The sequence below is a fragment of the Ranitomeya imitator genome, chromosome 4 (assembly GCF_032444005.1).
Source record: "Ranitomeya imitator isolate aRanImi1 chromosome 4, aRanImi1.pri, whole genome shotgun sequence".
In the NCBI taxonomy this organism is placed as follows: Eukaryota; Metazoa; Chordata; class Amphibia; order Anura; family Dendrobatidae; genus Ranitomeya; species Ranitomeya imitator.
In genome coordinates this window covers 476,103,561-476,116,491 of record NC_091285.1, presented here as the reverse complement: position 1 = coordinate 476,116,491, position 12,931 = coordinate 476,103,561, and the positions used below count along the sequence as shown (strand labels likewise).

The 12,931-nt window shown below is 46.2% G+C and overlaps 2 protein-coding genes across 6 annotated transcripts in view; both read left to right on the top strand.

The window, feature by feature from the left end:
* Positions 1-12,931, top strand: part of RNF111 (ring finger protein 111) — a 90,975-nt gene that overhangs the window by 48,757 nt on the left and 29,287 nt on the right. For all 5 annotated transcript variants that reach the window (XM_069765896.1, XM_069765895.1, XM_069765894.1 and 2 more), the window contains exon 3: positions 9,645-9,774. In XM_069765896.1, the coding sequence (XP_069621997.1) occupies positions 9,645-9,774 (130 nt within the window). The remainder of the gene's footprint in view (positions 1-9,644; positions 9,775-12,931) is intronic.
* On the top strand, positions 3,893-5,355 carry LOC138676516 (uncharacterized). Its single transcript, XM_069765897.1, has one exon. It carries the CDS (start codon positions 4,019-4,021, stop codon positions 5,273-5,275), a length of 1,257 nt encoding a protein of 418 aa, XP_069621998.1. The 5' UTR covers positions 3,893-4,018; the 3' UTR covers positions 5,276-5,355.

Genomic DNA, 12,931 nt, shown 5'->3' with positions numbered 1-12,931 from the left:
ATGTCATTCTCAATTAAGCAGATAAAAGGCCTGGAGTTGATTTGAGGTGTGGTGCTTGAATTTGGAAGGTTTTGCTGTGAAGTAAACATGCGGTCAAAGGAGCTCTCCATGCAGGTGAAACAAGCCATCCTTAAGCTCCGAAAACAGGCAAAAACCATCCTAGAAATTGGTACAATATTAGGAGTGGCAAAATCTACAGTTTGGTACATCCTGAGAAAGGAAAGAAAGCACTGCTGAACTCCTCAATGCAAAAAGCCCTGGGCGCCCACGGAAGACAACAGTGGTGGATGATCGTATCAATATCCAAGTCAACCATAAAGAGAAGACTGCATGAAAGTAAATACAGAGGGTTGACTGCACGGTGCAAGCCACTCATAAGCATCAAGAATAAAAAGGTTAGACTGGACTTTGTTAAAAAACATCTAAAAAGCCAGCACAGTTCTGGAAGAACATTCTTTGGACAGATGAAACCAAGATCAACCTCTACCAGAATGATGGAAAGAGAAAAGTATGGCAAAGGCATGGTACAGGTCATGATCCAAAGCATACCACATCATCTGTAAAACATGGCGGAGGCAGTGTGATGGCTTGGGCATGCATGGCTGCCAGTGGCACTGGGTCACTAGTGTTTATTGATGATGTGACACAGGACAGAAGCAGCCAAATGAATTCTGAGGTATTCAGAGCCATACTGTGTGCTCAGAACCAGCCAAATGCAGCAAAACTGATTGGTCATCGTTTCATACTAGAGATGGACAATGACCCAAAACATAAAGCCAAAGCAACCCAGAAGTTTATTAAAGCAAAGAAGTGGAATATTCTTGAATGGCCAAGTCAGTCACCTGACCTCAACCCAATTGAACATGCATTTCACTTGTTAAAGACTAAACTTCAGACAGAAAGGCCCACAAACAAACAGCAACTGAAAACCACCGCAGTGAAGGCCTGGCAGAGCATCAAAAAGGAGGAAACACAGCGTCTGGCGATGTCCATGATTTCAAGACTTCAGGCAGTCATTGCCAACAAAGGATTTTTAACCAAGTACTAAAAATGAACATTTTATTTAAAATTATTTAATCTGTCCAATTACTTTTGGTCCCTTTAAAAACAGGGTGGCACATGTTAAGGAGCTGAAACTGCTAATCCCTTCATCCAATTTTAATGTGGATACCCTCAAATGAAAGCTGAAAGTCTGAACTTCAACTACATCTGAGTTGTTTTGTTTAAATTTCATTTTGTTTAAAAATAATATATATATTATTTTTATTATTATTTTTATTATTATTATTATTATTATTATTATTAGCCACACACATTGTAATGTACAGGATGTAAGGCTGATGGTCTATCCTTTGTTTTGGGCCTGATCTGTGAAATACGATGATGCAGTGATGGCCTCTTCTTTTCCGTCCCATCGTCTTGGTTATGAAGAGTTGTCAGTGGCTCTAAATAGATCCCTCGGCCTGACAATAAGTAGTTTGTTGCCATGGGTGGCTGTAGATGGAGCAGATGGTGTGAGTATAATGATGTAAAATGGCTTTCAATCAGCAGCGCAGCCAGCCTGTAATCTGCGATCTCTCCAACTGCTGTTTACTATCTCCCATTCCTTGGTGCTGTACAGACACAGCAATGGCCAGTGCCCGCCAGGTCTGTTACAGCGGACATGCACATGTAATAACTGGAATTCCCTTTCATCTCCTATCCACGAGATTGGTGTGACCTGAGCATCAAATTTTAACTGATTTCTTTCCCCATAATAAAAATGTGTATTTTTTCCCCCTGCCTGCATTTTATAAAATTCCTTAAATACTTAAATGTCAGCATCCCTGGTGGCCTAGGGCAAACTGCTGCCATTGTCTGCATTTCCCCTTGCTCTCTATGGGAGGCATGCTCTTTTTCACTTGGCATTGGAGCACAGTTTCCCATCAACTGGAGGAGTAGAGCTTAAAGGGAACCTGTCACCCCGTTTTTTTCAAGAAGAGCTAAAAATAGCGTTAAATAGGGGCAGAGCTGGGCTTTACATTAGTGTATTTTGTGAGCCTTTATTCCCCACCTATGCTGCCGAAATACCTTTGTAAAGTCGCCGTTTTGGGCTGTCACTCACGCTGGTCAGGTCATATGGGCATGGTGACAGCGTTGTTTCTCCCCCAGATCTCCGTTGGTGGCGTAGTGGTGTGCGCATGTCCAAGTGGCGAATCCACTGCTCAGCTTCAAGGAAAATAGCACGATCTGCGCTATTCAGCCGTTTATCGGTGGGCGCGGAAAATGGCCGCCGCGATCTCCATCTGCGCACGCGCGGCATCCCGCGGCCATTTTCCTGAAGCCCCGGGAAGCCGAGAAGAACCATCTGCGCACGCGCGGCCTCACGAAGATGGCCGCGCCCACCGATAAACGGCTGAATAGCGCAGATCGCGCTATTTTCCTTGAAGCTGCGCAGTGGATTCGCCACTTGGACATGCGCACACCACTTCTTGGACTACCCCTTCTGAAACCCATTGGTGCGCCCAGTAAAAATAATAGCACTCATTCTCCCCCCTCCGGTGCTGGAGTTGTTTAAATCCCAGTGATCACGTGACATTGTTACGCGACCCCGGCAGCCAGTCAGCGGCCGCTTCACTCTCTCCCTTTTTGGATGAATCGCATATCCGGGAGGACGTCGGAGCTGCTGCTGCTCACTTCCTCCAGATGTATGCGAGTTTGTCCAAAGGCAGGGAGAGTGACGCGGCCACTGACTGGCTACAGGGACTGTTATGTCACATGATCCCCAGGAGAAGCGGTGCCGACACACCCAGAGCGTCACCGGCACTGGAGAGGAGTATAAGGCGCGGTGCAGAGGAGCATATATTCTCTCATCCAAGACAATCTGGTCAGTTATGCAAATCACATTTGTGTCAAATTCTGATCAGTGTGAGCATAATGTGAACTGATTCATTTAGATGCGAAGTTGGAGTCAAAAATTTCTCCCATCTTCTCCATGTTGCCGATCTGTGGAAATCTGGCTGCAGTCAGATGTCGTCCCGAGTGCAGTCAGATTTGTTTTCAGACTCATTGATTTGCATGCCCATGTGCGATATGAATATTGAAACTCTGGCATGCTGCTCTTCCCCCACCTCTGACATTATATTGGTCTGATTGCAAACCAGTGTTTTGTCGGATCACACTGGGACTGAAAATACTTGTCTGCACCTGCCGTGCTATCTTACTGTGGGCAAACATACGTATTCAGAAGGGCTTGTCCGAGTAGTGGGCAACCACTTTAAAGGTACCTTCACACTAAGCGAGGTCGCTAGCGAGATCGCTGCTGAGTCACAAGTTTTGTGACGCAACAGCGACCTCAGTAGCGATCTCGCTATGTTTGACACGTAGCAGCGACCAGGCCCCTGCTGTGAGATCGCTGGTCGTGTCGGAATGGCCTGGACCTTTTTTTTGATCGTTGAGGTCCCGCTGGGTAGCACACATCGCTGTGTTTGACACCTTACCAACGACCTCGTTGACGACTCGGTCACCGACACATAAGGCGTGCATTTGCGTTGCCTTTTCCGCACCCCTCTGCTCCGATTGGTTGTCGCTACTGCGTTCTGATTGGCGGTCATGCCTTCAAGGCGACATAGTAGCGCTTCCATCCTTTCTTCCTGACCGCGTGGTGGTTTGCAGATCGTTGTAGAGTTCTCCGGCCTGCGACTCCTCTTCGATTTATCTATTCTTCAACGGTTCTTCTGACACCTATATTTTGTGCACGGTAGGTATCGTTTGGGGTCTCAAATGCGTTTTCATTTTTCCTTAATTTATAGGGCACCTACAAATTATCTGCTATCATTGCTCTGGAGGGAGGGAGGGCTTGGCTGCTATCTGTGTACATATACTTTTGCACGGGCTGCCATTTTAGGGGGTCTTGTGCGTGCACACCCATACAGCATGTTTTCTGTCATGCACGGTAACGGAATGGAGTGCATTTGTTTTTGTTTTTTTTTAATAACTTTCTCATCTTTTTATTTTATTTGTTTCCGTTTGCAGCATCATGAACAATGCGCAGTGTGCTGTTGTGTTTGCTGCATTGCTGGTTGAGGAAGCTCGGCGTCAAGATGAGGCACGGATGCTAGAGAGGCGTTCCAAACGAAAGCGTCGCATGTGGACCAGAGAGTGGCTGCAGAAGAGGTCTGATTTGTCCCACATGCAACTTGTAAGAGAGCTTCAGGAGAAGAATCCTCATGATTTCCGCAACTATCTGCGGATGTCAGAGGAATCCTTCAAACATTTACTGGAAAGAATTACTCCACTGATTCAACGGAAGGATACAGCGATGCGTGCTGCCATCCCGGCAGATGAAAGATTGGCAGTCACGCTGCAATTCCTGGCCACCGGGTGCTCGCTGCAAGACTTGCATTTTTCTTCAGCCATTTCAAGGTCCCTGCTCAGCGTTCTAATTCCAGAGACATGTAATGCGATTTTCCACAGTCTACGTAGCTACATGCAGTTTCCCAACACGGAGGAGAAATGGAAAATGATTGCCTCCGATTTTGAGCAGCTTTGGCAGTTCCCTAACTGTGGTGGGGCTTTGGACGGGAAGCATGTCCGGATCACTCAACCACCGAACAGCGGATCCTATTTCTTTAATTATAAGGGCTATTTCAGCATCATCCTGATGGCACTTGTTAACGCGAATTACGAATTTATAAATGTAGATGTTGGCATGAACGGAAGGGTTTCCGATGGTGGTGTTTTAGAGCACACCCTCTTTGGAGAGCGTTTGAACAACTGTGACCTTCACTTGCCTCCCAACTCTGAGACTAGAGGCAACCTTAATTTTGTTTTTGTCGGTGATGAGGCCTTCCCGCTTCATCCCAATCTTATCAAACCGTTCCCTCAAAAAAGTCTAACAGAGGAAAGAAGAATTTTCAATTACCGCTTGTCAAGGGCACGTCGGGTTGTAGAAAATGCCTTCGGTATCATGGCCAATCGCTTCAGAGTTTTCCACACGCCTATTAACATGAAGCTTGAATCGATAGACTCCGTTGTTTTGGCTTGTTGCGTGCTTCACAACTTCCTTCACCGTCGCGATGCATTGGCGTACAGTCCACCTGGCTTCATGGACTCCGTGGGCCTAGTAAATGGGGAAGTGCAGCTCGGTGAATGGCGCGCAAACGATCCCGCAATTGCAGGCCTTCAACCATTGGGACCTGGCAGAAACACCTACGATGCGAAGACCTGCCGAGACAACTACTGCCAATATTTTAACGGTCCTGGTGCTGTTACTTGGCAGCATCAGAACTTATAGTGGGCTACCACTGACATTTATACACTATTTTTATTATTGTAATGATTTGTCTAATAAATTGTGTGTTTTACTTTGCAAAAGCTTTGTTTCTCATTCTTTCAGTAGTAAGGGCCCGTATATACATACGTGTACTCATATGTATACAGATACATCCATATACACATACAGGGCTGCCACTAGAAATTTCGGGGCCCCATTCTGTCAAAATTTTTGGGGTCCCTTTGAGACTCCGCCCAGGCTCCACCCCAGCCCCGCCTCCACACTCCACCCCTCAAACTGTCCACAGTCCCACCACTCTCTTGGAAAAATTCCGGCAGCTTTTGTTTTGGCCAAAAGATTTTTTTAAGCCACCAAAATGACAAGGTAGACACTTTTGGCCGGGCCCTACTCTACTGTAACCTATGAAATATTTGTAAAAATATGCAATACAATTAAAGTATATTTTTATTTATTTTTACATTTTTAAAATGACCTATAATACCACATACAAGGAACAAATACCACAACACCATGACCAGACACCATATTATCACCATAGTGACCTATAATACTATCTACAAGGCACAAATACCGCCACACCATGACCAGATGCCATTATCACCACAGTGATCGAATAATATCAAATACAAGGAACAAATACCACAACATCATGACCAGACCACATATTACCACCACATAGTGACAGAATACTACAATACTGATCAATAATAAAAAAAACCACAATACTAACACCATAAGTGCCAGTATTCACAGGAGATCTGTACTTTGTATGCAGTGTCTGTGTACAAATAATACAGCGATCACTGGTGACATTATACACAGGAGCTCTGTATATAGTGTATAGGTGATCCAGTGATCACCGGTGACATTATACACAGGAGCTCTGCATATAGTATACAGTGTATAGTGTCAGTGTATAGGTAACACACTGACTCACCAGTGACGTCTCTAGGTGAAGTCCTTCATCTTTTTTTTTTAAATCAGATATTTTTAATTAAACCATAAATATTGCACATAAACAATAAAAGGAATACTTTGTTATCAGCAATATACCAGTGTACAATACTTGTTTTTTTTTTTTTAAAAAAAAAGGAAAACATATTTAGTCGCAAACCAAACTCCCACCCCCCTTCCCCCCCCCCTCTAGAGACCTGTCAAGAGTCGACCCCCCCTACTTTGTCATATATAAAAGTACAAGTCCTTCATCTTTCATCCAGCACAGACCGCCATCACTTCATGCAGCCAGGACTCATCTCTGCAGGAAATAACACCGTTATCTCGAGTTCCACTTGCAGAACACATTACTTAATTTTCCCAACTTCTACATTACACCACATGAAGAAGGCGACATAGTATCACTCTACACAGTAATAGGACCGCCCCTCCATTTAAAACAGTATACTCAAAAAATAAAATAAATACATCACTGCAGTAATAATATCCCTTAATTAGCCCCTATGGTAATAATATTCACCATCCTGGCCCCCGTGTGTCTTTCCTGGCGTCAGCCATATGTTCTCCCATTCTGCCCTAATGAGTATCCATCCTGCCCCATATGATCTCCCCATCCTGCCCCATCTGTCTCCATCGTATGCATCCTGCCCCATCCGTCTCCAATCCTGCCTCCAGTGTCTCCAATCATGCCCGTATCACCATTCTTCCCCGTCTCCAATCATGCCCCCAGTGTCTCCAGTCATGCCCCAGTGTCTCCAGTGTTCTGCCCCACTGTGTCCAGCCGTTCTGCCCCACTGTGTCCAGCCGTTCTGCCCTGGGCCCCCCGGATCGCCGCTCAAAATAAAATAAAAAAAAACACAATTTCTGCTTACCTGCCGCGCTCCTGCTCACTCCACGCAGCTGCAGCGTGCACTCGCCGGCGACTGACAATGACGTCAGACGCCGGCGACATGCACGCTGCGGCTGACCCCAGCTGCCAGCCTCATATTGGCCGGCGGCTGTTAACTATTGACGTGCGGGCGCAGGCCCGCACGTCAATAACTTTAAACAGCTGCAGCGCCGGCCGCCGCTAAGGGCCCGGTTCAGCCTGCGGCTGCCGGTAGGGGCCCGGTGAGCAGTTGAAAGGGTGCCCGATGCGGGCCCCCTCTGCCCACCGGGCCCCATACGCCAGTCATGGCTGTAATGCCCTGATGGCGGCCCTGTACACATACATAGAAATCTACACAGATATACAGATACCCACATATACACATACAGACTCACATACAAATATAAATACCTAAATACCTAAAAAATATAAATACCTAAAAATAAATATATATCGTATCCATACATAAAACCACCAACACTCCAGTCTTCCTGTACAACTGGAGACGCTGTATTGATAATTCGTCACTTTTCGAACGCAGCAGCGTCTCCGGTCTGACCTGGAGATATTTAGAATTCAGCCCGCTTCCTTCGCGCACGCAGTAGCGTCCTGTAATAAACCTGCTGGAGACGTTGATGCGTCGTAGGCGTGGTTTACGGCGTTGATGCGTCGTGGGCGGGTTTTACGACGTTGATGCGGCCTAGCTTGTTACAAGAGGCGGCAAAATGGCGGCCAGGAGACGAGCAACACCATGGGGCGACGCAGAAGTGCGCTACTTAGTTGCAGAGGTGGATGCAAGGGATTATGGGTGTCATGAGCACTCTGGACATCCAGTCCTCCACAAGCAGGCTGTGCTGTGCGGAGGATCAGTCGGGGCCTAGCCCAGAGATTTGGGGTGCAGCGCTCCAGTACCCAGATCCGGAAGAAGCTGGCGGATCTGCGGTACAGGTCCAGTGAGCGTATCGCCAGCATCCGGTCACAGAGCCTGCCCCATCGTGGTGAGTGGCGTTAAGATAGGTTAGCATAGTATATGGCGGCACATTAGTTACAACAGTAATTACAGTGCAGCACCTCAGGTATGTAATAAGTTATTTTTTCTCCAGCACCTGCAGACCCGGAGCCCCAGCCGGAGTCACTTACAGGCTCGTCACCTACAGGCTCGCCAGCAGCACTCCGTGATATGGGTGCAGTCTTGTCTCCCGGTAATTCTTGCACATAAAAAAAGGTCCATACAACTTGTAAAGGATAGGGCTGTCGTGTACTATGATTTCTATTACTGTACTCAGCAGATATAATCTGCCAAAGGCAGGGCAGGGACCGATACATCTCGATTAATTCACGGACAAATTCCTCGCTATTGTAAGACATCTGAAAGAAAGAATAGCATACAGTGAGCATATATGGAACATTTTAAAAAGAGTTAAAGATAAAGTTTGAACCACACTACCGTGTGCCCACGAGACCGCCTAAAATGGCTGCCTGTGCAAAAGTATATGTACACAGATAGCAGCGAAGCCCTCCCTCCCTCCAGAGCAATGATGGCAGATAATTAGTAGGTGCCCTATAAATTAAGGAAAAATGAAAACGCAGTTGAGACCCCAAACGATACCTACCGTGCACAAAGTATATGTGTCAGAAGAACCGTTGAAGAATAGATAAATCGAAGAGGAGTCGCAGGCCGGAGAACTCTACAACGATCTGCAAACCACCACGCGGTCAGGAACAAAGGACGGAAGGGTTATTGTGTCGCCTCATAAGGCAAGGCCGCCACCAATCAGAACGCAGTATCGACCACCAATCGGAACTGAATGGGCGCGGAAAAGGCAACGCAAATGCACGCCTGTGTGACTACAACGTCACAGGACGTCCCTCATCGAGGTCTGAATCGTCATAATAGCTGCCATGTGACAGGGTCACAACGACCAACGACATCGTTGTACAGGTCACTACAGGTCGCCGCATCGCTGCTGCGTCGTTGGGAAGATCTCACTGTTTGACATCTCACCAGCGACCACATAGCGACGCAGCAACGATCCCTGACAGGTCGTATTGTTGTCGGGATCGCTTTAGCGTCGCCAAGTGTGACGGGGCCTTAAGAGGTATTCCTGGTCCGTCCTGGGGATATAGATAGGTATATTTTACACACTATCCCTCTCCCACCCCCTTTAAATTCATGTATTGGGTGAAAAAATAATTTCTATTTGGTCTTTGATGTGGTCATAAATCGGCTGAAAGAAGTAGTTAGATGCTCTCCCATTGGATCATCAGAAAAAGCTCCCTGACTGATTCTTAGTTAACTCATTACACAGCTAGAAATACACATCCCTGTATTTGGTAATGGGGAGTCCTGTAGATTCCAGAAAAATATAACCTGCCAGCCGAGAAATGGGCTTGGGCAACATTAAAGGGGGAGCCATGTTTTTAAACAGCCCAATTTGAATGAGTAACTTGAAAACAAAGTTGTTTTATTTCTTACACTTGGTTATACGGTTACCGGAAGATAATGTAACACTTTATATATTCATACCTGCCACTTTAACTTCTCAGGTAGCATTGATGAGGACGTTGTAGTCATTGAGGCTTCATCCACACCCCAAGTCCCTGGCAACAATGAAGAAATCAACGTCACCTCAACTGACAGTGAAGTGGAGATAGTGACAGTCGGAGAATCGTACAGGTTTGAGCCTTTACTTCCTAATATGTGAGCTATAGATATATTATAAGTGTGCTTTGCATAAAATCTTAGTTTTTGTTATCGAACTCTGTTAATTTTGTCAATCTTATGCCTCCATTAAGCTTCTTTTTTTTTGCGTGTGTTCTGGAACAAAATAGATTAAGTCATTAGACTATTGGACTTTCCAAAAACAAAACAGTAACCTGGAGAACCTTGGTTAAGATCCATAAAAACCCCTAATGTGCTCCAGTGACCATAAAGGAAATAGTGCGACTAAAGCTATGGGTGGAAAATGCCTAACCGAGGAGTAGTAACCTGACCATGTCCGTCCGTCTCGGAGAGGAGCAGTCGCTCTTCTTCTTCTTCACACGTCTGTTCTGGTAGTTACTTGTATTTCACATGTAATAACAAATCTGTTTCTCAATATGTCACATTAGTCCTGGATTATTCCTCCTGGATAGAAGTGAATAAATTGACAATAGTGTTACCATTCCTATTTTCCCCCCCCCCCCAAAAAAAAAAACTATACAAAATCACTTTTTCCAGTTGTGGATGTGTTCCTATACATAATTCTACCCAATCTGCTGAGACCGTATATGATCACTTGGCTTTTTACAAGGGAAATGGTAACGCCCAGTTGTCAATTTTCTCATAAATGTTCAAGAGAAATGGTACAACCCAGCGTTGTGAGAAACGAGGATTCGGAATCGTTATTTCACAGGCATGCAAGGATTTACTAAGATGGCCTTGTGAGATATGGGACCAGCCAGAGGCCGGGCTGTCGCTACAAGGCTTACCATTTTACTAGAACATGCCCTGCCACGTGCCGAGCTAGCCGCGATCTCCAGGCGCTATTAAACATTCATCTGTGTTCAGTGTGAGATGGAAGACGCTCCGATAATTGGGACTTGCTCTGGTGTCACGGGCCCTTGGAGCAGTCTCCTGAATTTGCTTGCTCTGCAGTTTCCTCCTCACACACAAAGCAAATTAAATGAAAGCTTTTAACCCATTTGCTGCTGAGCACTATAAATGTGTGCTTCATTCTACAGCTGCTCTCATTGCTGGGAGAAATGGATGGCTTTGTGCCTGATCAGGACGACCCCGGCCTACACTGATGTGAGGACTACGCATTCAGATGCTGCCTTGATTACATATTTATCACACGGGAAGATTTCCTGTTCTCTTTCAGTTATGATATAAATCACAGACACTGAGGACGTTTGGTTTTTAATGATTATGCCATCTAAATGCTGTCCGCCACATTAAAGGGGTTAGCCCAAGATCAACACATAGGTAATAAGTGCCTGATTTCTGGGACCACAATTGATTATATGTCCGTGGTCCAAAGTCCTCTGATTAACCCTTTCCCGACATAAGATGCGATAATGCATCTTATAATCTGATCTTCATATATGGAGGGGACTCTGGAGCTGAGCTCATAACATACCAGATGTAATATGTAGCAGACATCTGCCTGTAACTACAGCGGCCGCGGTGAGCTTCAATAGCTGGAACTACATTGGCCGTGGCGAGCTTCAATAGCTGAAACTACAGCGGCTGCGGTGAGCTTCAATAGCTGGAACTACATTGGCCGCGGCGAGCTTCAATAGCTGGAACTACAGCAGCTGCGGTGAGCTTCAATAGCTGGAACTACATTGGCCGCGGCGAGTTTCAATAGCTGGAACTACAGAGGCTGCGGTGAGCTTCAATAGCTGGAACTACATTGGCCGCGGCGAGCTTCAATAGCTGGAACTACATTGGCCGCGGCGAGCTTCAATAGCTGGAACTACATTGGCCGTGGCGAGCTTCAATAGCTGGAACTACACTGGCCGCGGCGAGCTTCAATAGCTGGAACTACATTGGCCGTGGCGAGCTTCAATAGCTGGAACTACATTGGCCGTGGCGAGCTTCAATAGCTAGAACTACATTGGCCGCGGCGAGCTTCAATAGCTTGAACTACATTGGCCGTGGCGAGCTTCAATAGCCGGAACTACACTGGCCGCGGCGAGCTTCAATATCTGGAACTACATTGGCCGTGGCGAGCTTCAATAGCTGGAACTACATTGGCCGTGGCGAGCTTCAATAGCTGGAACTACATTGGCCGCGGCGAGCTTCAATAGCTGGAACTACATTGGCCGCGGCTAGCTTCAATAGCTGGAACTACATTGGCTGCGGCGAGCTTCAATAGCTGGAACTACATTGGCTGCGGCGAGCTTCAATAGCTGGAACTACATTGGCTGCGGTGAGCTTCAATAGCTGGAACTACATTGGCTGCGGTGAGCTTCAATAGCTGGAACTACATTGGCTGCGGCGAGCTTCAATAGCTGGAACTACATTGGCTGCGGCGAGCTTCAATAGCTGGAACTACACTGGCCGCGCCGAGCTTCAATAGCTGGAACTACATTGGCTGCGGCGAGCTTCAATAGCTGGAACTACATTGGCTGCGGCGAGCTTCAATAGCTGGAACTACACTGGCCGCGGCGAGCTTCAATAGCTGGAACTACATTGGCCGCCGCGAGCTTCAATAGCTGGAACTACATTGGCTGCGGTGAGCTTCAATAGCTGGAACTACATTGGCTGCGGTGAGCTTCAATAGCTGGAACTACATTGGCCGCCGCGAGCTTCAATAGCTGGAACTACATTGGCCGCCGCGAGCTTCAATAGCTGTAGTTAAAGCACTTCAATGCCCCTGTGAATCAGTGTTGGTGGCAATGCCAACGGTGACCAACTTCCACAAACATCGTAACCAATGGGTAGTTATGGCAGCCAGGGACATGTTAAAGGCACCCGTCGCCACCATTTTGTTCCTCATGGTCTGTATAAGTCCGGTCTGTCAAAATATGAATTGTAATCGACGGGTAAATTAACTACAAAACAAACTTGACTTGCATAATTTCACCACCCTTAAGAAATAAAGAAATAAAAACAAAAGTGCAAGAATTAAAAATTTAAATAAAAACAACCTGATAATGCTGCTTTTCGAGATAATGCACTTCTGCTCCGTTCATTCTGTACCTGCAGGAAATAGACTATTACTGTTCTTGACTCTCCAGCAGTTCATATTTGAAGAATTGTTACCCCACTCCTGTTTTTTTTTTTTGTTTGTTTTTTTTTCTTCCTGCAGTCTTCCTGCTCCAGCTACATATCACTCATATCTTTA

Coding starts and splice junctions, on each gene's coding strand:
- LOC138676516 (XM_069765897.1), top strand. CDS start 4,019: ATGAACAATGCGCAGTGTGCTGTTGTGTTTGCTGCATTGCTGGTTGAG.